Source organism: Geotrypetes seraphini, chromosome 2 (assembly GCF_902459505.1).
Source record: "Geotrypetes seraphini chromosome 2, aGeoSer1.1, whole genome shotgun sequence".
Lineage (NCBI taxonomy): Eukaryota > Metazoa > Chordata > Amphibia > Gymnophiona > Dermophiidae > Geotrypetes > Geotrypetes seraphini.
Genome location: NC_047085.1, coordinates 102,817,250 through 102,832,187, shown reverse-complemented (window position 1 = coordinate 102,832,187; position 14,938 = coordinate 102,817,250). Strand labels below are relative to the sequence as shown.

General features: G+C 41.5%; 1 protein-coding gene across 3 annotated transcripts in view; it reads left to right on the top strand.

Moving 5' to 3' along the window:
* PREX2 (phosphatidylinositol-3,4,5-trisphosphate dependent Rac exchange factor 2) overlaps positions 1–14,938 on the top strand; it is a 628,296-nt gene that overhangs the window by 237,512 nt on the left and 375,846 nt on the right. For all 3 annotated transcript variants that reach the window (XM_033933977.1, XM_033933976.1, XM_033933978.1), the window contains 2 exons: positions 1,175–1,278; positions 9,970–10,019. In XM_033933977.1, the coding sequence (XP_033789868.1) occupies positions 1,175–1,278; positions 9,970–10,019 (154 nt within the window). The remainder of the gene's footprint in view (positions 1–1,174; positions 1,279–9,969; positions 10,020–14,938) is intronic.

The window sequence follows — 14,938 nt, the reverse complement described above, 5'->3', positions numbered from 1 at the left end:
GCAGCCACGATCAGCTCAGCGTCCCCTTTTTCGGCACTTAGACCTGTTTTGACTTTGTCTAAGTCAAAACGTATAAGTGCCGACTAAGCAACCTGCCTAAGGTTTTGGTTATACCTGCTTCACGCCTAGGTGTAGGTCGGCCTACCTCCCGCCCACCGCCCGCCCTTTCCCCTCCTCTAAACACGCCTCTTTTCTCTCTGTGCATTTAGTGGCAGGGGAAAGGCCTAAGCTGGTTTTAGACACATCTAAAACCAGCTTTGATTATGGGTATTTGGACGATCAGGCTTTTTGATCGTCCAAGTAGCCATTTAGGACACTTTTTAGACTTTTTTAAAAAAAATTATGAACCCCATAGTCTATGTTTCTGTTTTTTATTGAATAATCATTGGAGGGGGAGGGGGGGTGAAAAATGGTTGGTTATGCATATTTGTAAGTTGAATGTACTTTTATTAACTTATTATGATATATATTTGTGTATTGCACTTTTGAAGTTTAGAAAATTAATAAAGAATTTAAAAAAAGGGGGAGATTTCTCAAAGGAAGGCATAGTTTATGGAGGAAGACTACTATCTCTACTGCTATGCCTTTAATTTGAGACCCAGGCTGAGGTCACTGGTCCACCACAGATTTAAGGCTCATCCTGAAGGGCTTCTCTGTGATTTTGAAAGCCTCTTTAATGTTCTGCTCCATGTAAAGGGCTTTTTAAAAAAATTGTTCTTCAGTGTTGACACAGCCAGGGATATGTAAAGTTTCTGGCTGTTTTAATGCGAGAAATATTTTTTAAGAAATTTAATTATAGAATATAGATTAGCCAGGAACTCATCTGCATCCTGTAGCTAATATTGCAAAAATAGTCACTAACCCACAACATTTTTCACATATTAATTCTTCAGCCTTCTGGTTTTCTAAAAATAAATGGATTTGTAGGAATGCTGTGACTGTATTTATGCAAATATGAAGGTTTGTTTGATCTAGTTGAAAGTTCATGTTTCTCCCTGCGTCAGCCAAATTTGATGCTGTATTTGTTAAATATGTTGTTATACATGACAGACTCAGGTTTCTCCGTGTGTGGTTTTACCAGAAAATCATCTTGTGATTTTCTCGCTTACCATGCAGTCTGTACACCAGAGCAAAATATAAGTGGATTGACACTGCCTGACTATTTGTGCTTCAGTTACAGATAAGCACCACTTCAAGCCAGAACAGATGCTGTACAGATTTCGTTATGATGATGGAACATACTATCCAAGAAGTGAAATGCTGGATGTGATTTCCAAGGTACGCCATTACTGTTCGTCACTCATCTGCAAATTCTCTGCATTGCAGAAACTCTTCTTGCAACCGCAGCGGGAGTTGCTACTCACAGCACAAATTTCCTTTTACAAAGCCGCGCTAGTGGCTGCTGCTGTGGTAACTGCCCTGAAGGCCAAAGAGATTTAAAGGGCTTTGGGGCTTTTGCTGTGCGGCAGGATTAGGGGGAGGGGGGAGAAGTTAGGCACCTATTTGGCCAATCTTTAGGCGCCTCTTATAAAATTTCCCCCTAAGTGTATACCCCAGTGTATCGAAAACTGTGTACCACTTGAGATTCCAGGTGTGCTGTGAGATGCCGGGGGGGAGGAGGAGAAGCACATTCTGTAGGCAGTCGGCCGGCGCCAGCACCTCTCCTCCTCCCCAGCACCTCTCCACGCCTCTTCCCTTCCAGCAACCCCAGCTGGCAGCTCAGGGCCCTGCCTAAAACTAATATATACAAGAATAAAGTTGTTGTTATTATTATTATTTGCACGTGCTCGGATGTTGATGTGATGTCACGCATGCATGTGATGTCATCGTGTCGACATCCATGCCACAGCTACCAGTTTAGTGTGCCGTGGCTTCGCAAAGTTTGTGAGACCCTGGTCTGCCCTATGCAGTAAATGCATATTGATTTTTACATCTACTGTACAGTGAGTGCAAAAATTTACACACTTTAGTAAACATGTCCCAAAGTCAAACCCATGCAGCTATCCTGGCATATATCATTATAAACTGGATCTCATTTTAACAACCTGGGCAGGGAAAATATTCTCTAACCCAACACTGCTTTTACAACAGGAGTTTTTTTCTCTCTCTCTCTTTCTTTCATCCTTCTACCTGTTTTATTCTATTGCTATGTTTTTAACTATTGTCCCCACATTCCCTCCAGCATAAAGGAAACAGCAGGATGAAGTGTCAAACTGAATGTCAGCAGCTTTAGTCACTTCTTCCTTGGCCACAGGCTGATTTAACATAAAACAGACCCAAACAACAACCCCTCTCACTTCCAGTACTCCAGAAAGCCCCCTGCAATTGTGGCAAAGGGAAGCTGAATTTCCTGCTTCCTTCCTCTGTTACTGCACTCTGGAGATGGAATAAAAAAATTTTGAAAAAGAAAATATGGCAAACATTTTAGCCTAGGCTAAAGGAAAGCTCCAGACTAGAGAATTTTAAGACAATGTGAATTATTTTATTTACTGGACCCCACTACTAATACATAGAGGATAAAAGCTGAAAGACTGAGAACAGAAAATGAGGATGAAAAGAAGAGAAACACACATACCAGAAGTCAGTATTTTTATATATAGTTTCTTAATAGAAAACAATTTAATTAAAATATTTTAAGACAAAAATATACAAAAATAATTTTATTCCATGTGGCAATTTTATAAATATTATTCACATATAAAGCTTGTTTAACATATAAAAAATGGCTTTTATAAAATTGTGCAGCTGTGTATCTGTGTGAAAAGTATGGGTGCTAACAGGAACAACCTATTTGGGCCTGATTCTATAAAAGGTGCCTAAATCAGTAAGCGCCATTGAAATCTAGGGGATACTCAATGAAGTTACATGGAAATATTTTTATCCCAGGACAAGCAGGCAGCATATTCTCACATGTGGGTGACATCATCCACAGAGCCCGCCAGTGAAAAGCGCACCGGCACTTTAAGAGCTTAAAAGCTTTCAAACTGCCTGCACCACGCATGCGCAAGTACCTTCCCGCCTGACTTAGGCTCGTGGTACCTCAGTTCTTTGTTTTCCGTGGGGCAAAGAACTTGTGTTTTCTTGGGCTGCATAGTCTTTCCTTCAATGTGATAAAATTTTGAGCCTTGTCTCATATTTTTCTGTTTCATTTTAGTTCCGAAAATTCTTTCTTTCAGTTAAAAAAAAGAATGAAAAATAGTTGTTAATTTTTTTCCTTTTCCGTTGCCTTGTTCGAGGCTTTCAGGTCTCTTTTTTTTTTTCTTTCGGTGGTTTTTCCTCAATTAAAATTGAGTTTGACTTTACTGCCCAAATCTTCCAGGCAATGTCTAAGACTCCGTGTGGGTTTAAAAAGTGTTGTTGGTGTCACCATCACATCTCTATCACCCACCTGCACAGCTGGTGTATTCAGTGCCTCAGCCCTGAACATAAAGTGGATAGGCAGCTTTTTTGTTTGGGGGACCCAAAAGCTCCACCCCTGATCCCACCCAAGCTCCACCCCAGATCCCACCCCCATAATAGTAGTAATTATAATACCAATTTTTCCATTCATTTTTCATCCTGTATATACAGTACACACAATATAATCTTATTAACAACACATAATGGTTAACCACAAAATTAAACTACACAAAGCACATTGTATGTTTCTCAACATTCATTCCTACCAGAATACCTGGCCTTAGTCACACATGCAGAACACAGATAACCTATATGCAAATACAGGACCACAAACTAAAAGTACTAATATATACAAACAAAACCCTAAGATGTAAGACTCTGCATGCAGTACAACCCTCAGAGAAATAGAAACAAATTAATTTCTTCCTGAACATTGCAAAATATACCCCCCTCTTTTTTTTTTTTTTTTTACAAAACTGCAATAGCGGGTTTTAGAGCAGGAACTCTGATTATTGGGAGCAGCGCAGAGTATTCAGTGCACCAGCCTGTGCTAAAAACTGCTATCGCGGTTTTGTAAAAAGGGGGGGGGGGATAGACAGCAGATGTAAATTCTCAAAACTGGTACATTTCAATCAGTAAATTGAAAATAAAATAATTTCTCCCACCTTTGTTGTCTGGTGATTTTATTTTTCTAACCATCTTTTCCCACTCTCTGGCTGCACTTCCTTCTGTCAACGCTCTTCTTCGGAGTGTCCTTCTGCTTCCTCAAAGCATCGACTGTCTCATTCACAGCGCCGATGTTTGTTTTCTTCATAGCACCGATCCTCATCAAAGCACCAATGCTCTTCTTCAAAGCATTTTCATTCTCCATCGAGACATCAGAGATCTTCATCGAGACATTGTAAATTCTCATCGAATACCAATGTTCTTTATCAAGGCATCAATGATCATCATCCAGACGTTCACATAGGCGCTCTTTTTCAAAATACTCTGCCTTGAAGCATTCTCAGTCTCATTCATCTTGGTACCAACAATCTCCATCTTCAACTTCGTCAGATCGGTACCATCATCACAGAGACTCTGCTAATCTAGATCAGGACTCTAATTTGTCTTCTACTCTTAATGTGAGGCTACCTTATCAGCTCCTGAATCTTATGGCATATCCTCAAAGCCATCTCCTCCACCTCCTAGAAGGAGATCTCCTCTTGAGGGTCTCTCTTTCACTAAATACATTAGACAACTGGGTAAAGATCTTCCTGTCAAATTAGAAGCAGACATTAAACCCAGAGCTGAACTCTTTGAGGCATTGGATTTTGATGAACCTCCCAAAGAATCTTGAAGCTACCAATTCACATCCTTTGTTTTCTAATTAAAGATCCTTTATGTTTATTCCACGCTTTTTTGAATTCCATCACCATTTTCCTCTTCACCCCTCAGGAGGGCATTCCAGGCATCTACCACCCTCTCCATGAAAGAGAATTTCCTAACTTTGCTCCTAGTTGCAGGACTTCCCTGTCAAGGGTATTTGTGACAAGCAGCAGACGTTTGAATTGTTTACGAAGAGCGTCTGAGTCAAGATAAGTTTTGCAATATTTTTTGCTCCCCTTGCTTTATAAATTCCTGCCTGAGAGCAAGGTTTGATCTACTTCCGGTTTTTCGGAGTGTGTGAAGTTTTTTTCTGAGGCAAGATGGTATTTTTTTGCCCCTACCCTTATATTACTTTGGTAATGTGAGGGTGCAGTTATATCTGAGTCTTTTTTCTCCACTCTTTATGTAACCGATTTCTCTGTTGCAGATCTTCCCAATTAGTCGCTCATTTTTTGTGTGATTTTTATTTATTTGGGACTGCCATCTGTCTGAATTCAGCAGCTCGGATTTTAATAGGAGTTTCCCATTAAGAGCATATTTCTCCAATTTTGAAAAAATTACACTGGTTGCCCATACATTTTTGTATATGATTTAAAATTTTGAAACTTGTTCAGTGGGGAATTTATGATACCTTGCCAGATCATTTGGCTAACTGCCTCTTTTACGAAACCGCGTTAGTGGCTGCCCTGCGCTAATGGCCCTGAAGCCCATAGAGATTTAAAGGGCTTTGTAAAAGAGGCAGTAAGTGTTTGACTGTGTACAAACCAACTAGAGATTTGAGAGCCATTTGTTGCTTGATACATGTAAAAGGAACACAGTATGATACGTAAGTACAAAGAAATCCTGTTTCTCCATTGCTGGGCCTGATCTATGGAAAGCCCTTTCAGCAATTTTGAGATTCTGTGGAAATTTATTGCACTTCAGGAAACTATTGAAAACTCATCTATTTGCTCAAGTGTTTTTCTTGAAATGAGAGGATTAGATTAATTGCAGGTGATGTATCTTGATTTCCTCATCTTTGTAAAGACCTGATGCGTAGTATTCTTCTTTGCCTTCTATGTTTTTATTGGCTTAGTTTTTATTGTTTAAGATTGTTGTGGAAATATGTTGCATTCCATACTGTGTATGCTTATTGTGATCCGCTTTGGTTTAAAGTAGATTATAAATGTTTTAAATAAATAAATAAATAAACGGATTTCTTTTTAGATCTGTAATTCATCAAGTCGCTAGGACTTGAGCATAAGTCGATGGCACCTAATTAACTAACTTTCATTGAAATGGCTTTACTGCAGGAGTTTTAATGATTGAGCAGGGGTACGGATGGAGTGATAGCATAAGCCAGGGATGCCCACACTCTTTGGGCTTGCGAGCTACTTTTAATATGACCAAGTCAAAATGAACTACTAACAATAAAATTTAAAAAAACACAAAGCACGCTGTACGCAGAGAAAATGTTAATTATCATTTATATTCTTGGGTTTTTTTTTCAAAGAGATCAAGGCAGATGACTTTATGCAATGTCACTTCAGTAACAACCATACAAAAATAGACAAATATACCCCCTCCCTTTTTACTAAACCGCAATAGCGGTTTTTAGCGCAGGGAGCTGTGCTGAATGCCCTGCGCTGCTCTCGATACTCATAGGCTCCCTGCGCTAAAAACCACTATTGCGGTTTAGTAAAAGGGGGCCATAGTGCAAAATATAGACAGCAGATATAAATTCTCAGAATGGCCACATTTTGATCACTAAATTGAAAATAAAATCATTTTTCCTACCTTTGTTGTCTGGACATTATTCAAATCTTGTTGGTCCCAGGCTCTGGTTGTCTTCTGATAACTTGCTTGCCAGGGTCTCCTTCTTTCTTCTTTCTCCATGCTAACCATCTATCTTCTATCTCTGCCCTCCCCTTCAATTTCCCTTCCCTCCCCTGGAAGTCTGGCATCTTTCCTTTTTTTCAGCTCCATCCACAGATCCACCTTCCTCAACTACCTTTTCATCGAGCATCTCTCCCACCTTCTCCACCACCCCAGGGTCCACCATCTCTCCCTTTCTTTTCCCAACTACCCTCCTATCCAGTATCTCTTCCCCCCTCCACACCATCCCTTGTGTCCAACTTCTCTCACTTTCTATTCCTTCCCTCCCTAAATCCACCATCTCTCTCCCACTCCTCTGTTTTTATACCCATTATTTCTTCCCCCCAAAGTCTGGCAAATGCACGTCTCTTTGAACCCCCCTTCCCTCCCTCCATGTACTTCTACAGCAGGGCCCCGAAAGCTTGCACCCCACCTCTTAAAGGCCTGCCTGTCCCCCTGAAGGTCTCCACCCCCCAAAGGCCTGCACATTCCCCCCTGAAGGCCTGCACATTCACCCCTGAAGGCCTGCACTATCCCTTGAAGGCCTGCCTCTGCCCCCCCCCCCTTGGAAAGCCTGCATGTTCCTCCCTGCCCTCCCACATCCATTTACCTAATTCCTGCAGGGAGCAGCCTGCAGAGAGGATCGCTGGTACTTTAGCAATCCTTGCAGATTGCCATAGGCCTTAGGAGCTGTCTTCCCTCTGCCCCGATCCTGCCTCTGACTCAGAGGAGGGGCAGGACCGCAGCAGAGGGAAGACAGCTCCTGAGACCAATGGCAACCTGCAAGAATTGCTAAAGTACCGAGAGGCCAGGAAGCAAGCCGGATGTCGCCCAGCGGCAGCTGCTCACCCGACGGCTACAGCAAGATGTGGACCAACGGGGCCAACCCCAAACTCTCCATGAAGAGCAACGAGGGCAAGCTGCCCTGCGCGGACTACATCAACATGTCCCTGGCCAGCAGCTTCACGACCATCACCCCTCCCGATTGTTACCTAAACCCAACTCCCTTCCCCGCTCCTTCAAGCACGTCCACTGCCAGAAGGACAAGAGCGCGTTACGCCCCTCTGCTGCCTGTTCTGTGCCGAGGACTCCTCTTCCTCCTCCACCAGCAGTGGCAGCCTGGGGGGCCTGGAGGGCGGCGGGGACTGATCGAGCTGACTTTTGATTGGCCAGTGTTCTTCAAGAGGCGGGCCAGTCAGGAGGGGGAAAAAACAGAAGGGAAGGGAACCCGGCTTTGCGATCGACTGGGGTTGCCTGAGCGATTGACCAGTCAATCACGATCAACATATTGGGCACCCCTGGCATAAGCAATACTGCAGTTTTGTTATTATCCAAAGCAGATATTTACCGAGGTTGAATCCTCTACTTTGTAAAATATCTATAAAGACCCTGGAAAGCACTTGTAGTATGAAGACTGGGATTATTATTTTACAAAAACATATAATCAATTGGCACTGACACACATGATAGGCAGTGAATTTTGCAACCTGTACATATACCGTATTTTTCGCTCCATAAGACGCACCTGACCATAAGACGCACCCTAGATTTAGAGGAGGAAAAACCAAGAAAAAAAAATCAGAACCAAATTGTGCCTCTGAACCCAGCCCCCTAGAAAAATAGACAAATATACTTCAGCAGACAGATTTTTCTCACTAAATTGAATTTCTTTCTTTCTTTCTTTCTTTCTTTCTTTCTTTGTTTCTTTCTTCCTCTGGCCCACCAATTAGTCTCTATTCCTTCCCTCCCTCCTTTTTTCATATGTCCTGAGTTTTTGCCCACTCCTCCTCACTGCCTTCCAGCCTTTGTCCTTCCTCCCTCCCACACCGAAGACTGTCTGCCTTCCTCCCTGCTGCGCTGATTCCTCCTCTGGACCACTGCTCGCACACTGCTGCCACAACTCCACGAAGCCTGCCTTCCTCCCTGCCGTGCCGATTCCTCCTCCCTGGTCCGTTGCTCACCCACTGTGCCGCAACTCCACGATTGGCTTGCCCGGACCTTCTCTCCGACATCAGAATTGACATCGGGGCAAGACTTGTGGACACCGCTGGCCCTTCTCTTTCTTTCCTGCGGTGGCGAGCGGGTAAGAGGGCAGCGAGCAGCACCAGCAGAGGCAGGGGGCGGGGGCAACAAGCATCAGCAGAATGCCGGGGGGGGGGAGGGGCGGAGGTGTATTTGCTCCATAAGACTCACCTCCTTTTGGGGGGTGGAAAAAGTACGTCTTATGGAGCAAAAAATACGGTAAGTGCCACATGTAAGTAGCAGATTTTGCAAAACTGCATGTCAAAGAGAACAAATTAAAAAGTCAATCTTAAAAACTCAAATTGTTGGATTCTTTTAGATGGTTTTAAAGCTACAGTAGAGTGGCAAGCACAATTGCCCTCTCAATCATTTTTCCAAATCCCATTCCAAATGAGCAGTTAGTGAACATGTATTTGTTCCTGGGAGCAGATGCAAATTAGAAACATACAAATTAGAAACATCTACACATTTCAGGATGTATTCAATCATGCTCAAAAGAGGTCCCATTAAAACCTGGATACTATTTGACATATATTATGACATGTAACAATTTCAAAATGGCTTCTTATGTTGCTAAGAGATGCAGAATGCCCCTCCTGCTGGCTCAACCTGAGAAAGATATTGGAAAAGAGATGCTACCTTCAAGTTGGAGAGTGAATATTGTGGACATGAGGTGCAGACTCTGTTTTTACGGGAGTTAACTGCTGCCTTCAGATAATAGATACAGGAACTTGGGGATTGCATGTTTGTTTCATGGGTGCAGGTGTCCAAGGGCTTATTTGCATTTTAGGGTTGAGTTGTTCTAATCAAGATCCAAATTATTGTGGCCCAAGAAGGCCACAAACATTAACTACACTGTTGATGGGTCACTTGAAGCCTCTTAAATAGATAGCATGTCTAGTGTTGATATCTAATGAAGCATAGATATTTTTCCTACTTAATTGATTTTTATGCATATTATAAGTACTGTGTGGTAATGCAAATATGCAAACAAATAATGGGCGTTGCATTTGGATATTAGTCGATATCCCCTTTAGCATGCATTAAATACAGGTAATACCACCAATGCTGTTTGAGCATGGGACATCTTATATGAAGTAATAGTTGCAACCCTAAATATCTTAATTGACAGAAGAGATGGACCCTTTCAGTTTTTCTTTACCATATTCTACCAGGCCATTAAGTTGCATAGATTTCTTAATGATACATAGGTGTTGCTCAGTTTTTGTGAGCCTGTTCTGAATTCTGCAGTGAAATGATTTATTTTCTTTTAGGCGTTCTTTGATTGGCATTATTTTCTTAATTGTATTTCACTGTCTCCAACAGGGTGTAAGGTTGTACTGCCGTCTTCATAGTCTCTTTACTCCTGTGATAAGGTGAGCTCAGTCCATAATTCCGAAGTGTATTTGTTCAAAAAATTTATTTGATTGATGACTATGTCATAGTTTCTTACTGTATTTTTTATCATTGAAATATTGTATTGCCTTTCTGTGTTTTTTATCATCACTGGAATGTCCAGTTCTTTTTATTCTGTGAACCGCCTAGAACTTTTTGGGTGTTTTCGGTATAGAAAAATAGTTATTATTATTATTATTATTATTATTACTAATGTACATTATAAACTTTGCCATGTTACTAATGAATGCCACGTAGAAGTATTTCCTATTACCCCTTACCTATTGCTCCAATAATGCATTCTTTTTTGTACTGAAAACTTTTACTTAATCAAGCATTGAAATTGCACATACATTTCTATTCATAAGATTATTTTAACAATCTTCTGTCCCCTGGGCATGATAGTGATGGATAATCCACAAATATTCACAGTCCATATTTACAGTACAGTGTAAAAATGAGCACGAAGTCATGATCATTAAACAATAAGAAATAACAGCACAAGAAAAACAATGTAAAGCCCAATTATGATTATATCATCTTTCTGAAACTAGTTGACTGTATTGATTAGCAGGTCAATACTTAGCTGCCAGAGTCAACATTTTTTTTTTAAATGCCAGCTGTAGCAGTAAAAAAAAATTTAAAAAAATCTGGATATTCTGTGCCAGGTGCTGAATATCTGTATGAAGTGAAGAGCATCAGAACGTATCTGAATTGTGGCAATATTCAATCTGCTGCAGTGTTCTCTCTAATATTTGCTGGCCTATGTGCGCAAGAAAAACATTTTCACCTTAATTCTACATATGATGCTCAAAATTGAACATACACATACACAATTTGCATGTTAAATTTGACAAGAGCCAATTAACACAGATAACTGCCCACTTGTCAATTATCGGCACTAATTGGCATTCATTTACATTTATGGGCACATCTTTAGGAGATGGGATCCCTGTGTAAAATTTACATGTGGATCAGCAAAGGGGGCATGACCATGGGAGGAGCATGGACAGATCAGGGGCACTCCTGAAATTTGCGTGCAGTGTTACAGAATAAGGGAGATCTGTGCCTAATTGAGACACGAGTATTTATACCTGGCTCCAGTTGGTGTAAATCTTCATGCCCAAAACTGGGCATCGGTCCTGGAACCAAATACTGTTCTGTAAATGGCGCTCAACTCAGAGCGCTGTTTTATAGAATAGCGCTTATCACTCATTTTTATCATCACCCAAATTTGAATGCCATTTATTCAATTTAGGGCTCCTTTTATCAAGGTGCGGTAGGCGGTAATGCCTCCATTGATGAGGCGTTAGTTTTTAGGCTTGCCGCGGGGGTTAGCGCGTGATGGAAATGTCCGACGCGCTAACCCCCGTAGCGCGCCTTGATAAAAGGAGCCCTTAGTCCTTTGTGTGCAATTATTCAGCCTTGACTCGATGTGTGCAGTATAGCCTAGGCTCATAATAAAGAAAGCCGGCAAAAATGGTTACGCGCGCAGTTGCTAGGCACGTGCACTTCCTTTCTGATGTGTGTGTGTGTTTGTGCACATCTCAGAGTACGCTGGGCTGCTCTCCTGGTAACTTATCTGGACAACGTAAGGCAGCTTTTGTCTGATCTGTTATCTGGATAAGGTATCCAGACAGACTAAGGGCTCCTTTTACTAAGGTGCGCTAGCATTTTTACCGCGCGCGCTAACACCGTGCTGCGTGCCAAGAACTAACGCCAGCTCAATGCTGGCGTTAGCGGCAATGCAGCACGTGCTAAAACTGCTAGCGCAGTGTAGTAAAAGGAGCCCTAAATATTGGTACTATCTGGATATGTTCTGGGACTGCCCTGGCTCCACCGACAATTTGCTCTGGCCCAGATGGTCTCGGGACTCAAGGATCTCCCATACGATGAACGGCTTGACAAATTACAGCTATACTCGCTCGAGGAGCGCAGAGAGAGGGGGGACATGATCGAGGCGTTCAAGTATCTTATGGGTCGCATCAAGGCGGAGGAAGATATCTTCTTTTTCAAGGGTCCCATGACAACAAGAGGGCATCCGTTGAAAATCAGGGGCAGGAAACTACGAGGTGACACCAGGAAATTCTTTTTCACTGAAAGGGTGGTTGATCGCTGGAATAGTTTTCCACTGCAGGTGATTGAGGCCAGCAGCGTGCCTGATTTTAAGGCCAAATGGGATCGGCACATGGGATCTATTCACAGGGCAAAGGTAGGGGAGGGACATTAGGGTGGGCAGACTAGATGGGCCGTGGCCCTTATCTGCCATCTATTTCTATGTTTTTTTGTTTAGAGGGTAATTCTATGAAGTAGATGCTAACATTTCCATGCTTAATACACTTGAAAATGATTAGAATAAAGGCATATATGCCAAAAAGACAACCTAAATGCATGTGTCCGACATATACAGATGAGCATTGTAGTGGTTAGAGCTGCAGCCTCAGCACTCTGAGGTAGAGAATGACACGGTGACAAAATTCATCACCGTTCCCGTCCCCGCGGATAACCGCGGGAAACCATCTTCATGTCATTCTTTAAGGAGAGAGGGAAGAATCCGAGTATGAATGGCCACAACCACTGACCCGCAAGCTTTGCTCTGAAGAATGCTGGTGTAGAAGGATTGAGGTTGAAATAGACACTAGAAAATGACATGGGATTATTTCCCGCGGTTATCCGCGGGGACGGGAATGGTGATGAATTTTGTCACCGTGTCATTCTCTGTGAGTTCAAGCTCCAGTGCTGCACTCTGTGACCCTGGGCAAGCCACTTAATCTTTCATTGCCTCAGGTATGTTAGGTAGATTGTGAGCCTGCTGGAACAAATAAGGAAATATGTTTCAGTACATGAACGTAAAAAACGCTTAGACAACCTCTATTGATAGGCAGTATATAAATACCTAATAAACTTGGAAACGTGGTAGGTGGAGTCTGGGAAGGGCAAGGATAGGACTCACGTGTAGCTACAAAGTACTGTAAGTTATGCACATCTTAATTTAGATGCACACATGTTAGCTCTATGGGCCCTATTCTATAAACAGCGCCTAAATTATAGGTGTCTAGGAATGCGGCACTTAGCGCTTGTCAATCGTAAGTTAAGCGCCGGTTATGAAATTGCGCTTAGCCATGCCTAAAGTGGACTTGGGCACCTGAAACTTAGGGGCATCTTTTTTACGCCAAGGTTTTCTTGGCCTAAATACCAGCGAATAAGCCCAAAACAGGCACCTACATGCAAAACATACCCATGTTCCCACCCACAATCTGCCTAAAATCAAGCTTACTTTCTGGTAGTTGCTTTGGGCTAGGCGCCTACCTGAAAGTGGTTGGTGCCTATTGATTTAATCGCTTACCACCCAATTAATTTTAATGTAAGCCAATTATAAGTGCTAGTTGCTTGTTATCAGTGCCAATTAAGCTTTTAAAATAATTAAGTTAGGTGCCTAGATTGGCTAGGTGCGCCGATCAAGGCGATTAACTTTAAGCATCATTTATAGAATCAGGGTCTATATGTCCGGTTCTGCTTACTTTCCATTATAGAATAGGTGTCACATAGTTGCCTGTTATAGAATTACCCCCATAGTACCAAAGTTGCTTTGACCTTTTCCCTTTAGTATAAGCAGAATATAAAATATTAATAAACATATTAATAAACAAAACTTCTGGGTTTTTTTAAAATATCTTTATTCATTTTAAATCCAAAAATAAGTGCAACATATTCTACAGACATTTTACACTTTAACATCACTTAAATTCTATAAAATAATATTTATGACAAATACATATATCATCCCCCCCTTTATACGTATCCAACAATTGCACTCTAATTAAAAGTATCATCCCACCCTGGACATGTATGTTCAAAGGGCAAAATCAACAATCACTCCTTACAGAATTCTGTAAATGGCTCCCATATATCTATAAATTTCTTATAATGTCCCCTGTTGTATGGCCATCATACGCTCCATTAAAAAAAGTGTAGCATAGAGATTCCCACCAGGACAGGTACAATTAACCGATTCCAGTTTTTCCAGTTCCTCAAAATAAGTTATATGGCAACCCCTGTCATAATACAGAGGAAGTTTATTATTATGGGCAGATATTTGGCTTTTGGCCCTCATTAACGTGACAAATAGCACGGTATCATAACATCAAGTGCCACGGGATTCCAAATGGATCTCCAAAATGTTAAGTATCAACAGACAATTAGAACAGTAAATGATCCAATGTCCCTACATTGAGAAGACAGTGCCAGAATCTATTAGACTTAGAACTATCCATATTTCTGTAACGAACAGGGGTCCAAAAAGCTCTATGTAACAAAAAAAGCATGTTTGTCTCATAGATGCAGATGCCGTACATCTCATCCTCCAAGTCCAAATTCTTGGCGATTGAGATGTAGAAATTCTCAATACTCCATAATGTCCACAAAGAGCAGTTTTTTGGTTTCTTATTCAAAAATTCTGATATTAATTTATACACTGAGTGGCCTGATGTCCCAGGAAATCTGTCTGGAAGCATAGGACCTGCAAGCTATAATGATTTTTAAGATTTTGCCAGTCAAGGAACCCCTTCTGAATGGCCTGCTTCAACTACAACCACTTATATACTTGAGACTTCGCAATACCAAATGTTTGTTGCAGTCGTGAAAAGTCAAGCATTTTCCCATTTGAAATAACATCATCTAGTGTATGTATGCCCGCCTTCATCCAATGCTTCCAGATAATAATAATAATAATAATTTATTTCTTATATACCGCTATACCGTGAAGTTCGAAGCGGTTTACAATAAAGATACATTTGACAGTACATGGGATAGAAACGGTTTACAATAAAGATACATTTAGTCAGTACATGGGATACAAGTGGGTTACAGTAAAGATATACTTTGTCAGTACATGGGACCT